Source organism: Lepidochelys kempii, chromosome 3 (genome assembly GCF_965140285.1).
Source record: "Lepidochelys kempii isolate rLepKem1 chromosome 3, rLepKem1.hap1, whole genome shotgun sequence".
Lineage (NCBI taxonomy): Eukaryota > Metazoa > Chordata > Testudines > Cheloniidae > Lepidochelys > Lepidochelys kempii.
Genome location: NC_136382.1, coordinates 192,092,960 through 192,115,328, shown reverse-complemented (window position 1 = coordinate 192,115,328; position 22,369 = coordinate 192,092,960). Strand labels below are relative to the sequence as shown.

The 22,369-nt window shown below is 43.6% G+C and overlaps 1 protein-coding gene across 1 annotated transcript; it reads left to right on the top strand.

Moving 5' to 3' along the window:
- CCT4 (chaperonin containing TCP1 subunit 4) lies at positions 1 to 15,385 on the top strand. The gene is made up of 14 exons (XM_073339417.1): positions 1 to 277; positions 3,435 to 3,487; positions 4,419 to 4,508; positions 5,241 to 5,349; positions 7,958 to 8,100; positions 9,966 to 10,087; positions 10,198 to 10,330; positions 11,356 to 11,495; positions 11,868 to 11,964; positions 12,473 to 12,583; positions 13,023 to 13,153; positions 13,280 to 13,514; positions 14,734 to 14,847; positions 15,209 to 15,385. The coding sequence occupies exons 1-14, from the start codon at positions 157 to 159 to the stop codon at positions 15,221 to 15,223; spliced, it is 1,614 nt and encodes a 537-aa protein (XP_073195518.1). The 5' UTR covers positions 1 to 156; the 3' UTR covers positions 15,224 to 15,385.
- Positions 15,386 to 22,369: the final 6,984 nt, after the last annotated feature.

Genomic DNA, 22,369 nt, shown 5'->3' with positions numbered 1-22,369 from the left:
TGGCCCCTCCCCCCCTCTCTCCTGCCGGCTCTGAAGAGCGGCGAGGCTGAGGCGGCGCGTTCTGGAAGCTTCGCGGCGGGGATCGTTAGTGCGGGTGGGCCTGGGTGATCCGTCTCCATCCGGAGCTCAGAAGCAGCGGGGCGCGGAGGAGTCGCCATGCCGGAGAACGCGGGGTCCAGAGCTTTCCCGGGCGGCAACGGGGGCCGCAAAAGAGGCGCCTACCAGGACCGGGACAAGCCCGCGCAGATCCGCTTCAGCAACATCTCCGCAGGCAAAGGTGCGGCCCGCCCGGCGGAGGCTGGAGCGGGGGAAGAGCGGCCTGGCCCGGGAGAGGCTGGAGCGGGGCGGGGGCGCGGCTCGGCCTGGGGAGGGAGCGGCCTGGCCTGGCCTGGCGAAGGAAGGGGACTGAGGAAATCTTTCTCCCCCAGCTCCCAGCGGGAGGGGGGCGGGGGGACTCAGACTCGCTCGCTGTCCCATTCTTCCCGCTTCTGTGCGCGGAATAGGAGGCGGCGGCGGCTTCTTCCTATAGTCGCTGACCCCCCTCAGCCCCATCGTCATGGGGAGGGGAAGAGACTCCATCACACGGACCGTGCCCCTCCCCCGCCGGCGGGGCCAGATGCCTTCATCTTGAGCGGGTTTTGGAGCAGTCGGGGCCCTCCGCTGTCAGGCTGGCTCAGCGCCCTCCAGGCTGCTCTGGTTCTGCTCTATCATTGTGTACGGTTTTCCTGTTCATGTGGGCCTGACCGCTTCAGGCACAGCCTCTGGGCCGTTTCTTCCCTTAAGTGAACACAGCATGGGCCTTTTCTGTTGGGAAGAGAGTCTTCTCGCCACCCCGCCCTCCCCGGTATGCTAGTGGGTTTTTCTTTCTTTTTTTAAATGTAGTAATTGTTATGGTGCCAGGACCAGAAGCTGGTGGAAAATAATGCTATAGTTGGTAATTGACGCAAGCCTTGGTCAAAATACATGCATTGTAACCCACTATCAGACCAGTGAAACTATTCAGCGTTTTTAAGCCTGTGTGGCACATAATATTGTTGGGACCCCCATTAGATTTTAAAATACTTCATTTAAGCATAGAGGATTAGGGTTGGAAGAAACCTCCGGAGGTCATCTAGTCCAACCCCCTGCTCAAAGCAGGACAAACCCTGACTAAATCATCCTAGCCAGGGCTTTGTCAAGCTGGGCTAAAAAAACCCTCTAAGGATGGAAATTCCACCACCACCCTAGGTAACCCATTCTAGTGCTTCACCACCCTCCTAGTGAAATAGTATTTCCTAATATCCAACCTAGTCCTCCCCCACTGCAACTTGACACCATTGCTCCTTGTTCTGTCATATGCCACCACTGAGAACAGCCAAGTTCCATCCTCTTTGGGACCCCCCCCCCCCCCCCCCTTTCAGGTAGTTGCTATCAAATCTCCCATCACTCTTCTTTTCTGCAGACTAAACAAGCCCAGTTTCCTCAGCATGTCCTTGTAAGTCATGTGCCCCAGCCCGGATCATTTTCGTTGCCCTCTGCTGGACACTCTCTCCAATTTGTTCACATCCTTTCTGTATTGGGGGTCCCAAAACTGGACGTGGTACCCCAGATGTTGCCTCACCAGTGCTGAATAGAGGGGAATAATGACGTCCCTCGATCTGCTGGCAATGCTCCTACTAATGCAGCCCAATATGCCGTTGGCCTTCTTGGCAACAAGGGCACACTGCTGACTCATATCCAGCTTCTCATCCACTCTAATCCCCAGGTCCTTTTCTGCAGAACTGCTCCTTAGCCAGTCAGTCCCCAGCCTGTAGCGGTGCATGGGATTCTTCCGTACTAAGTGCAGGACTCTGCACTTGTCCTTGTTGAACCCCAGCAGATTTCTTTTGGCCCGATCCTCCAATATGTCTAGGTCACTCTAGACCCTATCTCTACCCTCCAGCGTATCTACCTCTCCCCCCAGCTTCGTATCAACTATGAACTTGCTGAGGGTCCATCCCATCATCCAGATCATTAATAAAGATGTTGAACAAAACTAGCCCCAGAACCAACCACTGGGGCCAGCGCTTGATACCGGTTGACAGCCAGACATCGAGCCGTTGATCACTACCTGTTGAGCTTGACAATCCAGCCAGCTTTCTATCCACCTTAAATAATCAGCTGCTGTTTGTTTTTACCATGTTCCAGGGCCTTGTCTACACCACAAAGTTTTGTCGGTAAAAGTTATGCCACTTTAATTAAAAGCACTGTTGCATGTCCACAGTCGCTGCTTGTGTCAGCAGAGCACCACACTAACAGCTGTGGCATCAACACAGAAAGCTGCACTGTAGTAGCTATCCCACTGTGCAACTGGCCGCAGGGTGCTTTGGGAAGGGTTTGCAGTGCCTCTTGGGGCAGGTACAGCTTCACGTGATCCCCGATTCTCAATCCCATCGTTCCAGGGGCATCCTAGTAGATTGTCAGCTGCTTTTTCAATTTAAGTATGTGGGAGAGGAGAGTATGTCTGGGACAGGGGAGACCGCAGCCTGGCCGACCTACCCTGGGGGAGGGCAACCCCTCACGTCAGCCCCACTTCTGCTCTGCACACCTGTCCCAGACAGCTCGTTCTGCCTGCCTGTGGCTCTGAGATTCCCTCTGGCTCTCTCACAGCCTCCTCAGCTTCTGGCTCTCTGTGCTGAGGAATGTCAAAGCAGCACAGCAGTCTTCCCTCTCTTTCCCCCCCTTGCTCCCTGCAGCAGCAGTCTGCCTACCCCTGTGTTCCTAGTGCAGGGCAGAACAGGAGCATTCCATGCTAATGATTTGCTCTTCGTTTCCCAAATGCAGCAGCGTGCTCAGCTGTCAGATACTTCCCAGTGCTTTGAAAGGGGAGGGGCACATGCCTGCAGGGCAGCAGAGATCAAAACAGTGAGCAGTGCAGGCATTGTGTGATACTGGTGGAAGCCAGTTATGTGGTCAAAACAAACAGCAGCGTCTACACTGATGCTTTGCTTTGTCGTTTTAACTTTGCGGCAAAAAGCTTTGCCTCTCATGGAGGTGGTTTTAATTTGGCGGCAAGAGAGCAGAGTTTTGCCGCCAAAGGTAGCTTTGTAATGTGTACACCCCTGTTTTATAGGCAAAAGGCAGCTTTTGGTGACAAAACTTTGTAGTGTAGACAAGGCCCAGGTGTTGGAATCAACCATGAAAGCCATACACTTTATTTTTTCCTAAGTGTATTTATGCCATATCAGTAAGTTTTTCAGACTTTTAATAAACCAGTAAGACTTTTAATAAAGTGGAACTAAATGGCTCCATGTGAGAGTTTATCAGAGTTTTCTGTCCATTTCTGTTCAGAAGAACTGATTTATGTTCAGACTGTTATAGTTTTTGTAAATTTCCTTAGCATTTACCAGTTTTAATTTAAAGCTGAATGTCAGTGACTGTTGCGTAAAAGCATCTCATTTTCACTCCCTCTTCAGCGGTTGCTGATGCTATTAGAACAAGCCTTGGACCAAAAGGAATGGATAAAATGGTAAGCTTTGATTCACATGTCTAATTATTTTTAAAACCAATTATAAATATTTAAGGAAATGTCAAGAGTTTTTTACAAGAATAGTTTCCCTTTTTTATATATTTGTTAATCATCAAGATAACTTCTAGTTACATAAACATATATTGATGATTATTGTTGGAAAAGGTACTATATTGAAACTTTAATCGTAGTAAGAAGCCCTTTGGTTTAAAGGGAACATCAAATGTTTTATAGATCTTAATATTAAAAAATGTCTTCTGCATCTAAGGTCATAAGTAGTCACAGGTATTTTTAGTAAAACTCATGGACAGGTCACAGGCAGTAAACAAAAATTCACGGCCCGTGACCTGTCCATGACTTGTACTATATACCCTGACTAAATCTTGGGGGAGGGGGGTGGCCCAAGAAGGCTGGGGCAGGCTACCTACCCAGCTTCACGCCTCCCCAGAAGCAACAACAGCCCCCTCAGTCAGCTCCTAGGCGGAGGTGTGGCCAGGCAGCTCTGTACTATGCCCTGAGCGACGGCTCCGCAGTTCCCATTGGCCAGGAACCGCAGCCAGTGGGGGGGCGGTACCAGCAGGTGGAGGCAGTGCACAGAGCTGTCTGGCCATGCTTTCCACCTAGGAGCTGAGGGAGGGGAATGTTGCAGCTTCCGGGGAGCCCCCCGAGGTAAGCGCTACCTAGAGCCTGCCTCACCCCATCCCGTGCCCCAGCCCCCTGCCCCCTTCCACACCTAAACTGCTTCTGGTGGGGGCGGGGTGGCCGGATACTGCCCCAGCAGCGGCCGGTGCAACTGGCCCAGGGGCTGCTTGAGCTGCTAGTCGGTCCCTTATCCAGGCACACCGGCCACTGCAGACGTCACGGAATGCGTGACGACCTTGATAAACTCTCAGCCTTAGTGATAAGTATGTTGTGGGTTTTCTTTTTCCAGATTCAAGATGGTAAAGGAGATGTGATGATTACAAATGATGGTGCAACTATTCTGAAACAAATGCAGGTTCTACATCCTGCAGCCAAAATGGTAAATAACTTTTAATTTCAACCTGTAAACCAGTATATCCCAACCTGGTTGGCAGAAAAATCTAAGGAGGCACCAGATTAATTCAGGGAGTTCATGGAGCTGAGGAGAGGATAAGTGTGGTTCTAGAAAGCTGCAGGGCACTCAAGTACACTGGTGTTGCAGCACAGCAAGTCTGTAATGCACTGAAGTTCTCACCTTGATGCTCTTTACATGGATCTTGGGGGTGGGGACAGCCTAAAAATCCAAACTTCAAATGATGGTTTGAGTGTAATGCAATAATTAAGCTTTATGTATTCTGTGCAACATGGTTTATGGGAGGATTCTTAGATTCTGATTAACTGACAGTAAACTAGGAATCCTTACTCTAATCCCTGTCATAATGTCATGGGTTAAAGTTATACTTTGGGACAATGCCTGTATAAATGAGCAGTGTTGCTGGTCAGTCAAGAAGCAAGGACCTCATAGAACATGTTATGTTCTATTTTGCTTATACACAGGTATAAGTGGGATAAAATATGTATGTGTAACTTTTGTAACCTTGGAAAAATATATACACGCACAAAATTAAGGAGGAACCAGTCTGTATATTTAAAGTTAATAAGTAAAACCACTCTTTAAGCAATCCCCAATGGAATATTAAATATTTTTTCTTATTACTTTTATGCACCACTGGTACTTAATTAATTGGTTCCAATAAATCATGTCACAAGTTCTCAAACTGTCTTCATTTAGTTGGTAGAGCTGTCCAAGGCACAAGATATTGAAGCTGGTGATGGCACCACATCTGTTGTTATCATTGCTGGTGCTCTCTTGGATGCATGTTCCAGACTTCTTCAGAAGGGTATGTTTTACTGGTTGGCTTTAATAAATCGAAAAGGCAAGATGCCTGGAAGAGTTAATTATATATAACTGAATTTTAATAAGATTTGTTTTTGGTTAATGAAAGTCCATTAACTATAACTTTTTAGTGGTAAAACACTTATTTGAAAAGTAACTCAAAAGAGTTTTGTTTCTGTACTTGTTAATGTCTTATTTCTGGTGGCAGTCTCAAATCATTTAGCTTCATATTTTTTGAGGTTGAATCTGCTTCCAGTGTTACGGATCAAGTATAACTATTAAAATGCTGAGATACCTTATGAAATTTTTAATAGATAGTAGTTCATGATGGGTGAAATAGTCTGGTATGAAGAAATTAACCCAAAATTGGGAGCTAGGAACTCTTGCTGGGCTTTGAGCAAATCACCTGGTGTTTGTAAAATAGAGATATTTATTTCACAGGATTGTTGAGAGGATTGATGTTTGTAAAAGACTTTGAATGTGTAAAGCAGTATAAATTCTTGTGAGCACTAGCAGTTCTGTTGTACCAATTCAGTGAGGCGAACAGCATGCCAGCAGCAACCAGATGCTGTGTGAAGAATCTAGTAGGGGCTGAACAGAACAGTTTATATTCCTTGCTTCAACAAATGGTTTTTATTTTAAATTTCTCTATTTTTTTTTTAAAGGATTGCTTTTCAAACAAAAAACCTTAAATCGAAAAAAGCTTGCCTCAAATAGGAATTGATCTTTTCCTCTGTTTTACAAAGCAGTCATGCAATGCTTCTCTGCCCCAACAGTGCTCATGCAGGTCAACTCATAGGGTGGCAGGTGAGCCCTGTCAGCTTTTAACCCTACTATCACAAAAGTACAGTAAGCATATAAGCAGTAGTCCAATGATACTGATGCTGAACAGTGGAATGGTCTGCAAGGCTTGTCACTTCATTAAATAAGCACATTGGAATTATCAAAGGGGGACGCTTGTAAGTAGTCTCCTATATTAAGGCAGAACTAACATGTCGGACCTGAAGTGAACTGCATTACCATCTGAGAGGAAGGATGTAGTTAAAACAGTGGACTGGGACTGGAGAGATCTGGATTCGGTTCCCAATTTTTGTCATGACTTTGTGTGACCATGGGCAAATCACTAGAATCTCTTTGTGCCTCAGTTCTACATGTATAAATTGGGGAATTATGGTACTTCCTTATCTCAGTGGTAAATTCATTAATGACTGTGAAGCACAGGGATACTGTGTTGATGAGAAGGCCATATAAATATCTGAATAGATCAAATATACCAAAAGTACATGACTGTGTGTATAAATTTATTAAATATAACCTAGCCTAGAATGGTCCTTATTAATGTAGTATCTCTAGGTAACACTTGGCTCTCTCTCTTTGTAAAATGCTGACATAAATTTGTGGGTAGTATCCAGATAGCTAGGAACTGGGTTATTCAGCACATACATGGCCTTTTTGAAAGGTAAGCTTGCAGTAATGTGCTGAATATCCCTTTGTCCTCACTTGCTGTTTGAGAAATTCAGAATAAATATATGGCAATATCATGTTTCAAATAGTTATTCAGTTATCACCTTGAAACCTTTGAAACTCGGGAGAAATTACCATAACAGTAAAAAAAGATCCCAATTAAAGTCTGTTTTCAAGCTCAATATTATTGAGTTTGCATGTTAGTGGGCAATTATAGCCGTGATTTCCAACCTTGTCTTACTAGGCACCTTCACTCACTCCCCCCCCCCCCCCCCCCCCCCACTCCCAGGTGCTTGACATCTTGACTTATTACCTATGTACCCTTACACCATCCCCTGTGGTTATTGCCTCATCTTGCCAGTTTCTGTCCTTTTTTTTCCCTTCTTTTCTTCATATTTTGCCATTCTCATTTTTGTTCGTCCTGCCTCGTTTCTTGTCCCACCTCCCAAAGGTTCTGCTCTCTTTTCTTCCCCCTTTACTGCTGCCAGCTGGCCATTCTCTCTAAACCTTCTCCAGCTGCTGGTGTTAGCCAGCAATACTGTCTGCAAGCTCGTCTCTTGCTATAGAAACAAGAAGTATGGTTTACAGAAAGCGTGTGTGTACCACCAAGAGCAGAAGTAGGGGATGTGCAGCTGGTATTGGCGGCCAAGCAGCTCCTTGTGACAAGGCAAAGGGATATTGGGTGCATCCTAAAGTTGTCTGGAAAAACCCCTTTGGGGGTGATGGTACACCATAAAGGAACTACTGTTAAGGTTACTTAGGTCTAAACTCTGTTTTGTACAATAAAGGTTTTACAAACCTAGAATGAATATCTTTGTTTTTATGACCCTCTTAAAGCTAATGAATACAGTTTTGTGCGATATAAGTATTTGGGCTTCAAACACTTCAGGGAGATAATGTGTTGTACTGGTTCATGAGGACTAATAAGTAAAATTGAGGCAAGTTCACTTTCATTATTCAAGTAGAGAAAACTACAAATAATAAAACTGTTTCTGTTGAAATGTTAGTTTTAGATAATTTGTCACTATCGGTCCAAAAATCAAAGGGTATTGTAAGTGGAATGAACCAGCTTCTAAAATTTTAAGAAAATCAGATGATTAAGTTAAGTGAACAATTAGTCTGAAAACTTGAATTTAAACTTCTAATAGGAATTCATCCCACCATCATTTCGGAGTCATTCCAGAAAGCTTTGGATAAGAGTATTGAAGTCTTGACCGACATGGGACAGCCAGTTGAACTAAGCGACAGAGAAACCTTGCTAAATAGTGCGACTACTTCACTGAATTCAAAGGTAGTAATTATCCAGTTAGTCGGGGTGGATGGGGGGTTATTCAGCCTAACTTCTGTGTAAATTAAATGTATGTGTTCGTGGGTATTTTATACATTTTCTCACTCTGCATGTCATTTGTCCCTTTGTTCTATATTTCTATAGTATTTAGCAAAATGAATTCTCTAGATGCTACCATAATACAAATAATAAATACTGATCTTTAAGTCCAGTAATTCATCCATTTATTAGCTGAATTCAGATCTTCTTTGAAATAGACTGTTTTCTTTGTACTGACTTTTTTGTGTGTGGTTTATATTGTTTCATATGTGCCAGATTAATTGGGAGAATAGATAATTTCATAACTGTTCCTGGTCTACTAGAGCGAGCTGACTTTTCATGATGCTGCAATTGATTGACATTAACTTGCAACCTAAAAGTTGAACTGAATTTAATCCTAGTCACGTTTCAGTTTTAAATTTTTATCTACTATATTTAGGTAACACCTAAGATCACTAAAGCTGAAAGAACAGTGAAAAAAATTGTCCTCTCTTTCAGTTGGCTTACTTCAAGCATTTACCGTTGTCTTGTGCGTAGTCCATGACACTATTTTCTCTGTTCGTGTGGGTTTTTCACACTGCACTAAGGGAGAAACTTTTTTAAAACAGTAATTTTAAGCTGAACTCCCCAAATTGTCAGGGAAAGCTCCCAGAAGCAACTTACTTCTATTCCCTAAAAAGATGAGATTTCAAGTTTACTATGCCTTTAAATGCAAAGACTAGGAAGACCATTTTCATGTAGTTCTATTACATTTTTGAATCAAGTGTTTACTTTAAAAATGTTTCCTCCATATTTGAATAATATTGCAGTTGATTACAACCATATGTTTTCTGACCCTGTTTGCAAAATCCATGCCATTCTTTTATGTCAAGTTAAATGTTTTCTTATTTGCTTTTTTTAATGGGGGAGGAGGGGCCAGAGATCATGCGACCCCCTGATCAGCACAGAGGAGGGGCCTGCATGCAGAGATCTCACCCTTCTATTGTGGAAATGATGTTGGTTGCCTTTGTGGCACAATCTGTCTCCTTCCTGGGACCCTGCTGAGAGCTTTCCAAAGCCAGAATCTGTACAGGGGGAAGGGGTTTGGGAAGGTCCACATTGGGCAGCAGAGGAGATGTATAAATGGGTCACTTCCCCCATGGGTCCTGTGGAGTCTATGCAAAAAAGAATAATACAGACCCAGGCTGTACTTTCATTTCTCTACAAGTCACCGTGCATTAGGGAATTCATTTTAAAGGCATCTCCTGGGGATGACTGAAGACAAAGAGTGGTCTTTCCAACAGAAATATGTGGGGTAGAGCTCTTAGGTTTCCTTCAGTGTTCTACCTGTATGCCAGGTCGCAATACAATTCACTCAGATTTGGTCCGGCCAACCCTGTCATGACTGGGGGGCCAGGCCAAATTCAAGTGGTGGTACAACCCCATGAGTAAGTGGGAAGGCTTGCTGTACCCTCCATAAAGTTTGATGTGCCTATTCCCCCCCCACCCCCCCAATTGAGAACGATTGTGCTAGGCCTTAGCATAGTTTTTACCACAGAAGCAATTGTCCTACCTTTTGTTGGTAACCCAGCATGTACGAGTAAAACTACAGTAATAAATTAGTTATTGGCAGGGAAAAAATTAAGAAATCAGATTTCATTTTCAAACTATATAGGTTATAAACACAAAAAAGAAAAACAATGAGATTATGAATGCCTTGCGAGTGTAATTTTGAAATTGGTATCTTAATTTTGATTATGCCACTAAATTGCATTATTTTTCAGTTGGGTAAAATTTTGTAAGTGTTCTTCCTCACACTAAGTTTGTTTATTTTAATTAAATCCCTTTAGGTTGTGTCTCAGTACTCTAGTCTCCTTTCTCCAATGAGTGTGGATGCAGTGATGAAGGTGATTGATCCAACTACAGCTAGCGGTGTAGATCTTAGAGATGTCAAAATTGTTAAAAAGCTTGGGTAAGTAGCAATCCGTATCTAGCAATTCTGTTAATTAAAGTAACTTGTCCAACTTTTAAAAATTGCTTCCCTAAAACATTAATTTCATGTTTTACTACTCTTGTTTCCAGTGGAACAATTGATGATTGTGAACTGGTTGAAGGACTAGTCCTCACTCAGAAGCTGGCGAATACTGGTGTAACTAGAGTGGAAAAAGCCAAGATTGGTCTCATTCAGTTTTGCCTGTCTGCTCCAAAGACTGATGTGAGTTAGCTTGGCCTGCCAAATGTAATATTATCTTCGTGCATGGGGATTTACATGTAATCATACAGTGAAGAAAAAATATACCCCTTAAGGGCTTGTCTACACTACAGAAGCCTTCGCAGTAATTCAGTCGGCTCTTGGTGTCCACACTACCCTCCTCCTGCTGATGGTGCGCATCCTTACTAGGAGCGCTTGCACTGACTGAAGTGGGGCATGGACAGCCATGTGGGGCACACAGCAAGAGCCCCCCACCCAGCGGTGGGGTGACAGTCTGAGCTGTGAGCCTGGCATCAGTTTCACGGCTGTCTTTCGCTCAGAGCAGCAGGTCAGGGCTCACCACTGGAGCTCAATACTGTGAATTTGAGTCCTGCACTGGGCTCACAGCTCAGGCTGTCACCCTGGGGTGGGGGCTCCAGCTGTGAGCCTGGCACCCAGCTGACAGCTGCGGGAGGGCCAGCTTAGCCCAGCAGTGAGCCTCCCAGCAGTGAAATTAACATGCTTGTCAGTTTCAGGTGAGCCCAGCAGCCATGAAACTGACAAAAATGACAGCCAACAGCCAAAGTTGCCTTGCCCTAACTACAGGAACATAAGTGCTATGTCTCTTGTGGAGGTGGAGTTATATGATGTCAGTTAGCAGGCCCCTTAGTTCGGCGGAAGCAGCATTCTAGTGTAGACATTGAGATGATTAGGTCCATGTAAGCTGCCTTATGTCAACCTAACTCTAGTGTAGACCAAGCCTAAGTCTGTTATCAGTAATACATAACTTTCCTGTTCCATAAACTATATCAGAAGCCCATTAGTTTTAAACTTATCATGTAGTAGTAAAAGGTTGTAACTTAAAACCACAAGTCCTTGCATTGGCACATTAAAATGTACGTGGATGCAATGGTGTATTCAGTCTTGTTTGCCTTGGATCGCAACTGCACTGAACTATAGAAACAGCATGGTATACCTAGAAATGTACTTAAATTTGAACTTAAATTCAGTAATTTTTGAAGACGTTAAATATTTTTCTCTTTTAATAGATGGACAACCAGATTGTTGTTTCTGACTATGCTCAAATGGATAGAGTATTGCGCGAAGAGAGAGCCTACATTCTAAACTTAGTTAAACAAATTAAAAAGGCTGGATGCAATGTGCTGCTCATTCAGAAGTCTATTCTACGGTATGCTAACTACCTGAAAAAACAACACTTCTGTTTACTAAGTAACTATTAGATTGGAGTAAAGCATCGGTACTCTTCATAAGCTGAATTGTAACACTAACATCAAGGGGGGCAATTTCAAACACTGGTTGCTTACGAAACCCCTGTACTTTCAGTGAGCATGGAGGTTCTGTCACACGCCCTCTGAACAATTAACATACCTCCCACTTCACAATTTTTATGTAGTTTTTTTAATAAGCCAGTACTGAAATTCTTCAGTGGGTTTTTATTACTAACTCTGACACAAATCCTAATTATAACTGATAATCACATGCTAGCAATATTGGTTTTATAGTGTTGTGTTTTCATTGTTTGCATTGTCCTTGATTTTAGGGACGCTCTTAGTGATCTAGCGCTACATTTCTTGAACAAAATGAAGATCATGGTGATTAAAGATATTGAAAGAGAAGACATTGAATTTATCTGTAAGGTAAGGAAGTGTTTTATTTAAATAGCTGTGCTGAAGGATATCTATACCCTATCACTACTATATAACTTAAATGGACATAACACCTTGTTTTATTGGAGTGGACTTTGTGATGCCCCCCCACACACACACATCGTCTCTCCCTCCCTCCCTGTGTGTGTGTGTGTATATATACACACAGTACGAATAAAAAGGATAAATATCTCCAAAAGACTTAACTATTCTCTTATTCCCTTTTATCTCCAAGAAAAATAGCAAATGGTCAGACTCTAGTGGGGGGAGAAAAGTAGGGCATCAAAAGACTGAGGAGTACTTGTGGCACCTTAGAGACTAAAATTTATTTGATCATAAGCTTTCGTGGGCTAAAGCCCATCTTTTTGCTGATACAGACTAACACGGCTACCAGTCTGAAACCTGAATTAAAGCAGTTATGAGCCAACTATAATGTATAGAAAGTACGCTAAACTGTATGTTTTGCTTGTTTTATTTGTGGTTTAACTTGTTCCTGTAGACAATTGGAACCAAGCCAGTTGCTCACATTGATCAGTTCATTGCTGATACATTGGGATCTGCTGAATTGGCAGAGGAGGTCAACCTAAATGGTTCCGGGAAGCTAATAAAGGTAAGGAACAGAAATGAACATCTTTCCTTGCTCATTATAAGATAATATAATTTTAAGGAGAGATACCTCACAACTTGCCTTTTGTAGAAATGAATGAGAGCTGTAACTTTTTAGATTTTTCTGTAGTATGCAACAGTATTTACTTCTATTATCATTGGTAGTACTGTAGCACCGAGGACCCCTAGTCATGGACCCCTCTTTATGCTAGATGCTGCGCAAATGCACAACAAAGACAGTCCCTGTCCCAATAGGCTTACTTGATTGTATTGACTTCGAAAACTTGGTGTGGTTTACCAGAGCTCAATCTCCATTAGGTAACTGAATATGTCAAGTCTCAGGCCTTAATCCAGTATAACTTCCATTCCCTGCTAATAGGTAATGTCCCAGATTTTAAATTTCCCTAAGGTTTTTTTGGTCCAACTATGTTTTTATGTTACAGATTACAGGCTGTACAAGCCCTGGAAAAACTGTTACAATTGTGGTACGTGGATCCAACAAACTAGTTATGGAAGAAGCTGAGCGTTCAATTCACGATGCTCTGTGTGTCATACGTTGTTTAGTAAAAAAAAGGTAATGCTTTCTATTACGTAGTGGCTTCATATACCAGTTATACAGTAAACTGTAACCACTTAAACATTTGTCGAAGGCCACAGCTTGTATTTTTTTAATAGAATTTTACTTTTTTTCCTCCCCCAGAGCTCTAATTGCGGGAGGTGGAGCACCAGAGATAGAATTAGCACTGCGCTTGAATGAGTATGCTCGCACTTTGAGTGGTATGGACTCATACTGTGTCCGTGCATATGGAGATGCAATGGAAGTCATCCCATCTACACTGGCTGAAAATGCAGGCCTTAATCCTATTTCTACTGTAACAGAGCTGCGAAACAGACATGCACAAGGAGAGAAAACAGCAGGCATTAACATCAGAAAGGTAATATACAAAAGGATTATACATCCATGATGGTAAATTAAAATGTTCGGTCGTTTTTTTGAGGAAAAAATACTTGAGAATAAAGACAGACAAAGGTTGCCCGTGTTGTAGCCCAAAACTGTCCTTCGTCAACCTCCCAGATCATTGCAACATAACAATTGAGCATTTTCATGGTCTAAGATACCAGATAACCAGTGTTTTTAAAAACTGACTAATTAGAAGAACTGGTTAGGAATCTTATCAGAAATTTTTTTTGACGGGAAATGCCCTTTTTGCAAAAAATTAAATATTCCAGCTGAGAACTTCAGTTTTGTTGGGGAAAATTAAAATGATGACTTCTAAGCAGGCTGCCTGGGATCTGCTGGGAGGCAGAGCAACCCAGCTCTCCAGCTCCCCTGCAGCCTGGGTGCCTCTCTTCTTGTCATCTTCCAGATGAGCAGCCAACATGCCAAAAAATTCTGTGTTGGTTCTCCTGAAATGGAATTTTTCAGAATTTCTGTCCAACGAGAAATGTCAAGGTTTTTACTTTGTCTTAAATGGGACAATGTTTGGTTCCAAAAGCATTAATTTTCCATGGGCTGGAAATTGTATTTTCCAGCCATCTTTGCTAGTTAGTAATGTATTTCTCTGCTAAAAATCTCAGGTGCACTCAAAAAATCCTGTAGTGAGTGTGGGGGGAGAGGGGGAGAGGATGAGTTAACAGACTCTGCCATGGCATCCAGTGAAATGTTACTCTCAGTAGTTCGTTGGTTTTTTTTTCTTTAAGCCATAAGAACGAGCGGTATCACTTTTTTTGAAAATTAACATTTTTAGATGTGTGAGCACAGGATGTAGCCACCAGGGAAAATATCTGCTCAGTCTGTGGCTGTGAGCTGGCCTATTTTTTGACGCCCTCCCATTTGCTTCCTCTGTAGCTTGGAGTGTCTAGCTTCTTGCCTGGGCATTGGACCAGACAGTAGCATTGGGTGGGCATAGCTTCACAAGTATCTGGTGTTGAGTGGATTTCCTGAGTATTGCAACATAAATTTTGTACCACAGCATTCCTGTTGGGAACTGAATGGGTTCAAATGAACTGTATATGGCCATCTACTAATAAAGTACCTTTTCTCTTTAAACAGTGGTGGGCAGGGGGGCTACTGGGGATAATTTACAAGTATGTTTTAATCATCTTTGTGGCATTTGCTTTATACAAAATGAGGATACAATTCTGGTTCTGTAGGGTGGAATTTCCAATATCCTGGAGGAGTTGGTGGTCCAGCCTCTGTTGGTGTCTCTCAGTGCGCTGACACTAGCTACAGAAACTGTCCGCAGTATCCTTAAGATTGATGATGTGGTAAGTAATATTTTTGATTATTATTTTCATGTTCTGTTTTATATTATATGACAGTGCTGCAAATAAGATATATCCCTTATGTTAAGGATTAGTATTTAAAGTAAATATTTTACCATTATTGTATTTCATACCCTTATATTCCTAGGAGTTGTATGCCATTTACATGTAATTCAGAAGTCTTCTGATAACTGAAACAATCCTTGTGGGAAAACAGTAACCAAAACCAAGTATTGGTAAATACAGCAGCCAGTTTAATGTACAGATTACAAAAGGATTATATGTGGAGTGGTATCTTTAAAGTGAGGGATGTTGATAATTGTTTCCCATCCACATGCCTGATGATGTTAACTCATCTTTGCAGGTGAACACTCGATAAGGTGACTAAAGGAAATGGCAGTACAGGCAAGAGTACCATGGCGTAGTTTTGGAGTATGGTTTCTTCACAGAATCCCTATGTCAAGCATTCTGCTAAAACTCACTTAAGTTTATGTACTTTTATCAACTTAATTTAATAAAATCTCTGGTTTCAAGAGGCAAACTTTGTTTGTTTGTAAATGAAGGGGCAATATTCTATAACTGAAACTTTGCATTAAAAACTCTGGCCAGAGTAGTACTAAAACAAATTTAAAATTTTACCAGTTTTGCTCTGTAATAATCATGCACATTCTTTCACACTAATCCTGTTTTGTATAAGTAAGAAATCTTCAGTGCAAGTTGTTAGCTTCTGTAATCTCTAGTTTAAAATAATTGTCTTACTAAGGAATCTTAGCAGTAGCTGCACTACCTCAGATCTGTTTCCCTTCAAAAGTTGTCCAAAACAGTAATATTTCCTATCTAGAAAACCTGACTAACATCCATCCTCTCTTACCCAGGGAGTTGCTACAGCCATTAGGGTGCATGGCAAGTATAGGATTGTACTGTGCCCTATCATTTCAAATGTACATTTCTTTCTGCAAATGTCTCTTCATCCATTCATGCCTATATGCAAGTGTGTTTCCTCTCAGCCCACAGCCCTTCAATAAACTTCATTGTACTTCAGCAATTAAAAGCTAGAAGACATTGTTCTAGGTAGCTGAAGTTTCCTTCATTAACTGTAAATAGAAATATTTACTAGTTGAGATTCTTTAACAATAAATTTCAGGGCCACATTCTAGTGTTTGGTCACTAGTTGCCATGCTAGCTTGGTAATAAACCTGCCAAACACAGCCTAATACAGGATTGAAAAGCTGATCTAATCTTGTAAATACCAATTTAGGTATTTTCTGTCTAATTTTTCATGTTTGGACTTCATGGTAATATGCTGCCAAAACCAATCCCACACTGACTATACAGGACTTTGCGCAACCTAAGACTTCTTAATATTAAACACCTTTTGGTGTAGATGCTCAACAGTTGATAAATATACCAAGCATCAATTCTTGGCTTCTGATATCCCCATTCAGCAAATAATGTAAATCAATAAGCCAGCTTCCATATTTGATAATTATTAAATGACGGGAGTAGTAATTAGTTACACAAAAATGGACTATTACCCACATTATCATAGTGCAGCATGATGTAGGAAAATGCTTCTGACTCCTGTGGAGTATTAACTGGAGTACAATCTTTTCTAAGAAAACGATAATGTATCAGGACTTCAGTCCTCACGGGCCCTGCCAATCAGCGCCTCCTGCATGCCATTGATCAGATGTTTTGCAGCATCTGGAGGGGAGGGGAGCAAGGGCACAGCATGCTCAGGGGAGGGGGCGGAGCAGGGGTGGGAAGAAGCGGGGCCTTGGGGGAAGGGGTGGAGTGGAGGAAGAGCCAGGGGGAAGACCCCCTGGCAGATTAGAAACTCAGCATGTGTGTCCTGGGCCCAGCATCCCCCCTAGGGACAGCCCTGGTCCTAACTGTGGAGGATATTAAAAGCATGAGCATCTTAGGCCTGGTCTACACCACGGGCTTAGCCGTGGTAGGTCGATTTAAAAATGACAGCGTCCACACAACCAACCCCATTCCGTTGGCCTAAAGGGCTCTTAAAATTAACTTCTGTACTCCTCCCCGATGAGGGGAGTAGCGTTAAAATCTACCTTGCTGGGTCGAATTTGGGGTAGTGTGGATGCAAATTGACAGTATTGGCCTCCAGGAGCTATCCCAGAGTGCTCCATTGTGACCGCTCTGGACAGCACTTCGAACTCCGATGCACTAGCCAGGTACACAGGAAAAGTCCCAGGAACTTCTGAATTTCATTTCCTGTTCGGTCAGCGTGGCTAACTCAGCAACACAGGTGCCAATGCAGTCCCCCCAGAATCGTAGAGCATAGAATGTTTCTACGCTCCCCTTATTTCTGTCCCTGAGGTTATCGCAGATTAGAAAGCAAAAAAAACGCACTCGCAATGACGTGTTTTCCGAGCTTATGCAGTCCTCCCACACTGATAGGGCACAGCCTAATGCATGTTGGTATTCAGCGACAGAGGCCAGGAAATAATTGAGTGTGAAGAGCAGAGGCAGGATGTGATGCTGAGGCTAATGGGGGAGCAAAGGGACATGAAGCATCTGTTGGAGCTGCAGGAAAGCTAACGAGCACAGACCCACGATGCATCCACTGTATAACTGCCTGCCCTCCTCCCCAAGTTCCATATCCTCCTCACCCAGACGCCCAAGAATGTGGAGGGGGAGGCTCTGGGCACCCAGCCACTCCACTCCAGAGGATGGCCCAAGCAACAGAAGGCTGTCATTCAAACAGTTTGATTTTTAGTGTGGGTATAATAAGCTATCGGGCCTTGTCCTTCCCTCTTTCCCCACCCCAGCTTGGCTACCTTGTCTGTCATCTTTTCTTTTTTAAATTAATAAAGAATGCATGGTTTCAAAACAATAGTTACTTTATTTCAAAGGGGGGAGGGTGGTTGGCTTACAGGGAATTAAAATCAACAAAGGGGGTGGGTTTGCATCAAGGAGAAACGCACACAACTGTCACACTGAAGCTTGGGCAGTCATGAAACTGGTTTTCAAAGCCTCTCTGATGCGCAGCACGCCTTGCTGTGTTCTTCTAATCGCCCTGGTGTCTGGCTGCTCAAAATCAGATGCCAGGCAATTTGCCTCAACCTCCCACCCTGCCATAAACGTCTCCCCCTTATTCTTACAGATATTATGGAGCACATAGCAAACAGCACTAACAATGGGAATGTTGGTTGCGCTGAGGTCTGACCTAGTCAGCAAACAGCGCCAGCGAGCTTTTAAATGTCCAAAGGCACATTCTACCACCATTCTGCACTTGCTCAGCCTATAGTTGAACTGCTCCTTACTACTGTCCAGGCTTCATGAGCCATGGGAGTAAGCAGTAGGCTGGGGTAGGTGCAACCGTGCAGTGCTGCTGGGTGGGAGAGCAGCCTGAGGCAGAAGCCTCCAGCTTGCATGATATTCCAAGCAGGACTGAATCTCCATGAGACAAAACTTAAAGAAGAGAATGACCTGGAGTCTCTGGCTCCCATTCGGTGCTCTAAGAGGAGAATAGTCATGTCTGTCTAGGCGCCCCTGATCGATCTCACCGAGGTCTGCCAGGAGCACCCAGGAGACATACGACAGCTATCAGTCCTACTCCACCATCTGCCACGAAGGCAAGGAGCTGCTGCAGTATAGCAATGCAGTACTGCGTCTGCCAGCAGTACCCAGGAGACGTACGGTGTTGGTGAGCTGAGTGGGCTCCATGCTTGCCGTGGTGTGGCATCTGCACGGGTAATCTAGGAAAAAAGGTGCAAAATGATTGTCTGTTGTTGCTTTCACAGAGGGAGGGGGCCCTGATGACGTGTACCCAAAACCATCCACGACAATGTTTTTGCCCCATCAGGCATTGGGAGCTTAACTCAGAATTCCAGTGGGCAGCGGGGACTGCAGGAACTGTGGGATAGCTGCCCACAGTGCACTGCTCTTTAAGTCGATGGTAGTGAGGATGCACTCCGCCGACTTAATGTGCTTAGTGTGGAGATATGCAATCGACTATAAAATCAGTTTTTAAAAATTGACATATAAAATCAACCTAATTTCATAGTGTAGATATACCCTTAGAGAATGTCCTCTTGTTGGACACACTCTAAATGGACTAAAATTTTTCATGTACAGCTAGTGCTGTGTTTACTCCTGGGGGAATTCTGTGCCAAAAAATTAAAAATTCTGCACATGCTATTTTAAAATTCTGTGTATTTAATTTGTCAAAATAACAATATAATCACTCCAGTTTCAATTATTTTGATCATTTATTTCAAAATACCTGTCAACAATACACACAACAAAAAAGATTCCCCTAGGCATAGAGTTAAAGAAACCCCTATGACAACCCAGTTCCAGGTGCAGGGGGCTGCGTGGGGCCCCCCAGAGCCCAGACACCCACAACCCTCTTTATCCGCAGAGCCTTTTACTTCCCCCTCAGCCCCCAGCTTTACTGTCGATCAGGGGATGTGGTGTGCTGCGGCCCTGCCCATCCTCCCCCTTTGCTAGAGATGTCACCTGCGCCCTCTCCCATTTCCGGGAGAATGAAAATCAAGTCTGGTAGCCAGAGCGTGCAGCCTCTGTCCCTGGTGCACGGGGCACTCTGCTCAATGTGAGCTGGGCTCTGCAGAGTCCAGCAGCCCCTAGTGGTGGCCAGAAGCTCTGCAGCCCCAATTCTGCAGGTGAAACATGGAATTCTGCACAAATTCTGCATTGTGCAGTGGTGCAGAATTCCCATAGGAGTATCCAATGCATCCGATGAAGTGAGCTGTAGCTCACGAAAGCTTATGCTCAAATAAATTTGTTAGTCTCTAAGGTGCCACAAGTACTCCTTTTCTTTTTTCACAGGAGTATGTATCGCCAACAATTAGTTTTAAACAATATTCAAATTCATTCACTACTTTTGTTCTTTTTAGAGCATTCTTAATTAGGATTTTCCTTGTGAGTGTTCACTGGGGACTTAAAGGAGCAGGGAGTTTTAGTATACTACTTCTACTTCCAGAGATAAGTTTATACTTGAGGCATGAAAGGATTTCAAAAGTTTACTTTAAATAATCTTCACAGTATCACTGCTCCAGATGCTGCTACTTTTGGAATAGAATGAGGTATTCCAACTCAGCAGTAAGGGGCTGGTAAGGGTGCAACTGGAACCCTCCACAGCATATTCTTGCCCTGTTACTATTATGGATGAGCATTAAAACAGATTTCCCCTTCCTCAAATGTGCTTATAGTAGCCCATATAGCAAGAAGAAGTTTTAAGAGCTACTCAGGTGGCCTTTGGCCAATTAACTGTCCCCAGCTGGGCAGGGCCAAGCTCTTCCTCTGGAGTGACATTCCCATTAAATGAAAGCTGGCAGCAGGATGCCAGAAATAAACTTTCTTACTAGCTCTCTAACCAAGGGAGCTATGGGAATGGAGAGGATAGCACCCTCTCTGCCCATTCCTTAACTGATCCAACTTGATTGCCAGCATTGACACAATCACATTGCAAGCATATGTAGTGGGGACTGCACCACCATGCCATTCTTTAAGACTCAGCAGTGCTTTTGCCTTGGTCCTTAATAATTACCATTCAAGATATCTAGTGCTTCAGTAACATTTTGTTACAGTCTGTGTGCATGCATACTTCCACTTCATTGGCATCTATAAAAATTTCAGAAGGAGCCTTATACACTTTTTATAGGGTAAATCCATCTACATACAGGTACATATTTAATAATTTTCTTAGTAGAGGCATTAGCAGCCTGCTGCACATCCTTATATCGGATGATACTAAACTGGGAGGAGTGGTAGATACGCTGGAGGGGAGGGATAGGATACAGAAGGACCTAGACCAATTGGAAGATTGGGCCAAAAGGAATCTGATGAGGTTCAATAAGGATAAGTGCAGGGTCCTGCACTTAGGACGGAAGAACCCAATGCACAGCTACAGACTAGGGACCGAATGGCTAGGCAGCAGTTCTGCAGAAAAGGACCTAGGGGTGACAGTGGACGAGAAGCTGGATATGAGTCAGCAGTGTGCCCTTGTTGCCAAGAAGGCCAATGGCATTTTGGGATGTATAAGTAGGGGCATAGCGAGCAGATCGAGGGACGTGATCGTTCCCCTCTATTCGACATTGGTGAGGCCTCATCTGGAGTACTGTGTCCAGTTTTGGGCCCCACACTTCAAGAAGGATGTGGATAAATTGGAGAGAGTCCAGCGAAGGGCAACAAAAATGATTAGGGGACTGGAACACATGAGTTATGAGGAGAGGCTGAGGGAGCTGGGATTGTTTAGCCTGCAGAAGAGAAGAATGAGGGGGGATTCGATAGCTGCTTTCAACTACCTGAAAGGGGGTTCCAAAGAGGATGGCTCTAGACTGTTCTCAATGGTAGCAGATGACAGAACGAGGAGTAATGGTCTCAAGTTGCAGTGGGGGAGGTTTAGATTGGATATTAGGAAAAACTTTTTCACTAAGAGGGTGGTGAAACACTGGAATGCGTTACCTAGGGAGGTGGTAGAATCTCCTTCCTTAGAGGTTTTTAAGGTCAGGCTTGACAAAGCCCTGGCTGGGATGATTTAACTGGGAATTGGTCCTGCTTTGAGCAGGGGGTTGGACTAGATGACCTTCTGGGGTCCCTTCCAACCCTGATATTCTATGATTCTATGATTCTATGATATCCTACACCAGGTAGCACTAAAGCACTAGATGGGTTTTGCAGGTTACAACACTGGTAGCCTTAAAAGGCCATACCATTAGATGAGAGTGTGCACTTTTGCCCCCCCGTGCTGTCTAGGTGTTCAAAAGCAGCTGAAGATCCAATGGCAACTCTGATGCAGCAGGGCCCACTGTATGCTTTTATATAGTTCATATTTTAATGCCATCCTTGGACTCTTGCACCTCATGCAAGGTGGATTCTCTTCTCGTCTGTGTAAGTTTTTTACCACAGTGACAAGTTGCAGTGTATACTCTGTGATCCTAGCATTGCAGAAGCTGGAGCCACAACAGCTTCCTAATTCATGCTGAACCAACTGCCTGACTCTTTTGTCATTAGCAACTCTTCACATCATCCAGTCAGAATGTGGGAGTGTGATCAAGTCAGGCTGGGAGCAGCCAGAGAGTGGTGGAGGCAGCTATTTTATATTTTATCTATCTTGTCAGCAAGTTAAGGAAGTATGGGCTGGATGAATGCACTATAAGGTGGGTAGAAAGCTGGCTAGATTGTCGGGCTCAATGGGTAGTGATCAGTGGCTCCATGTCTAGTTGGCAGCCGGTATCAAGTGGAGTGCCCCAAGGGTCGGTCCTGGGGCCGGTTTTGTTCAATATCTTCATAAATGATCTGGAGGATGGTGTGGATTGCACTCTCAGCAAATTTGCGGATGATACTAAACTGGGAGGAGTGGTAGGAATAGGAGGGGAGGAATAGGATACAGAAGGACCTAGACAAATTGGAGGATTGGGCCAAAAGAAATCTGATGAGGTTCAATAAGTCAGCAGTGTGCCCTTGTTGCCAAGAAGGCCAATGGCATTTTGGGATGTATAAGTAGGGGCATTGCCAGCAGATCGAGGGACGTGAT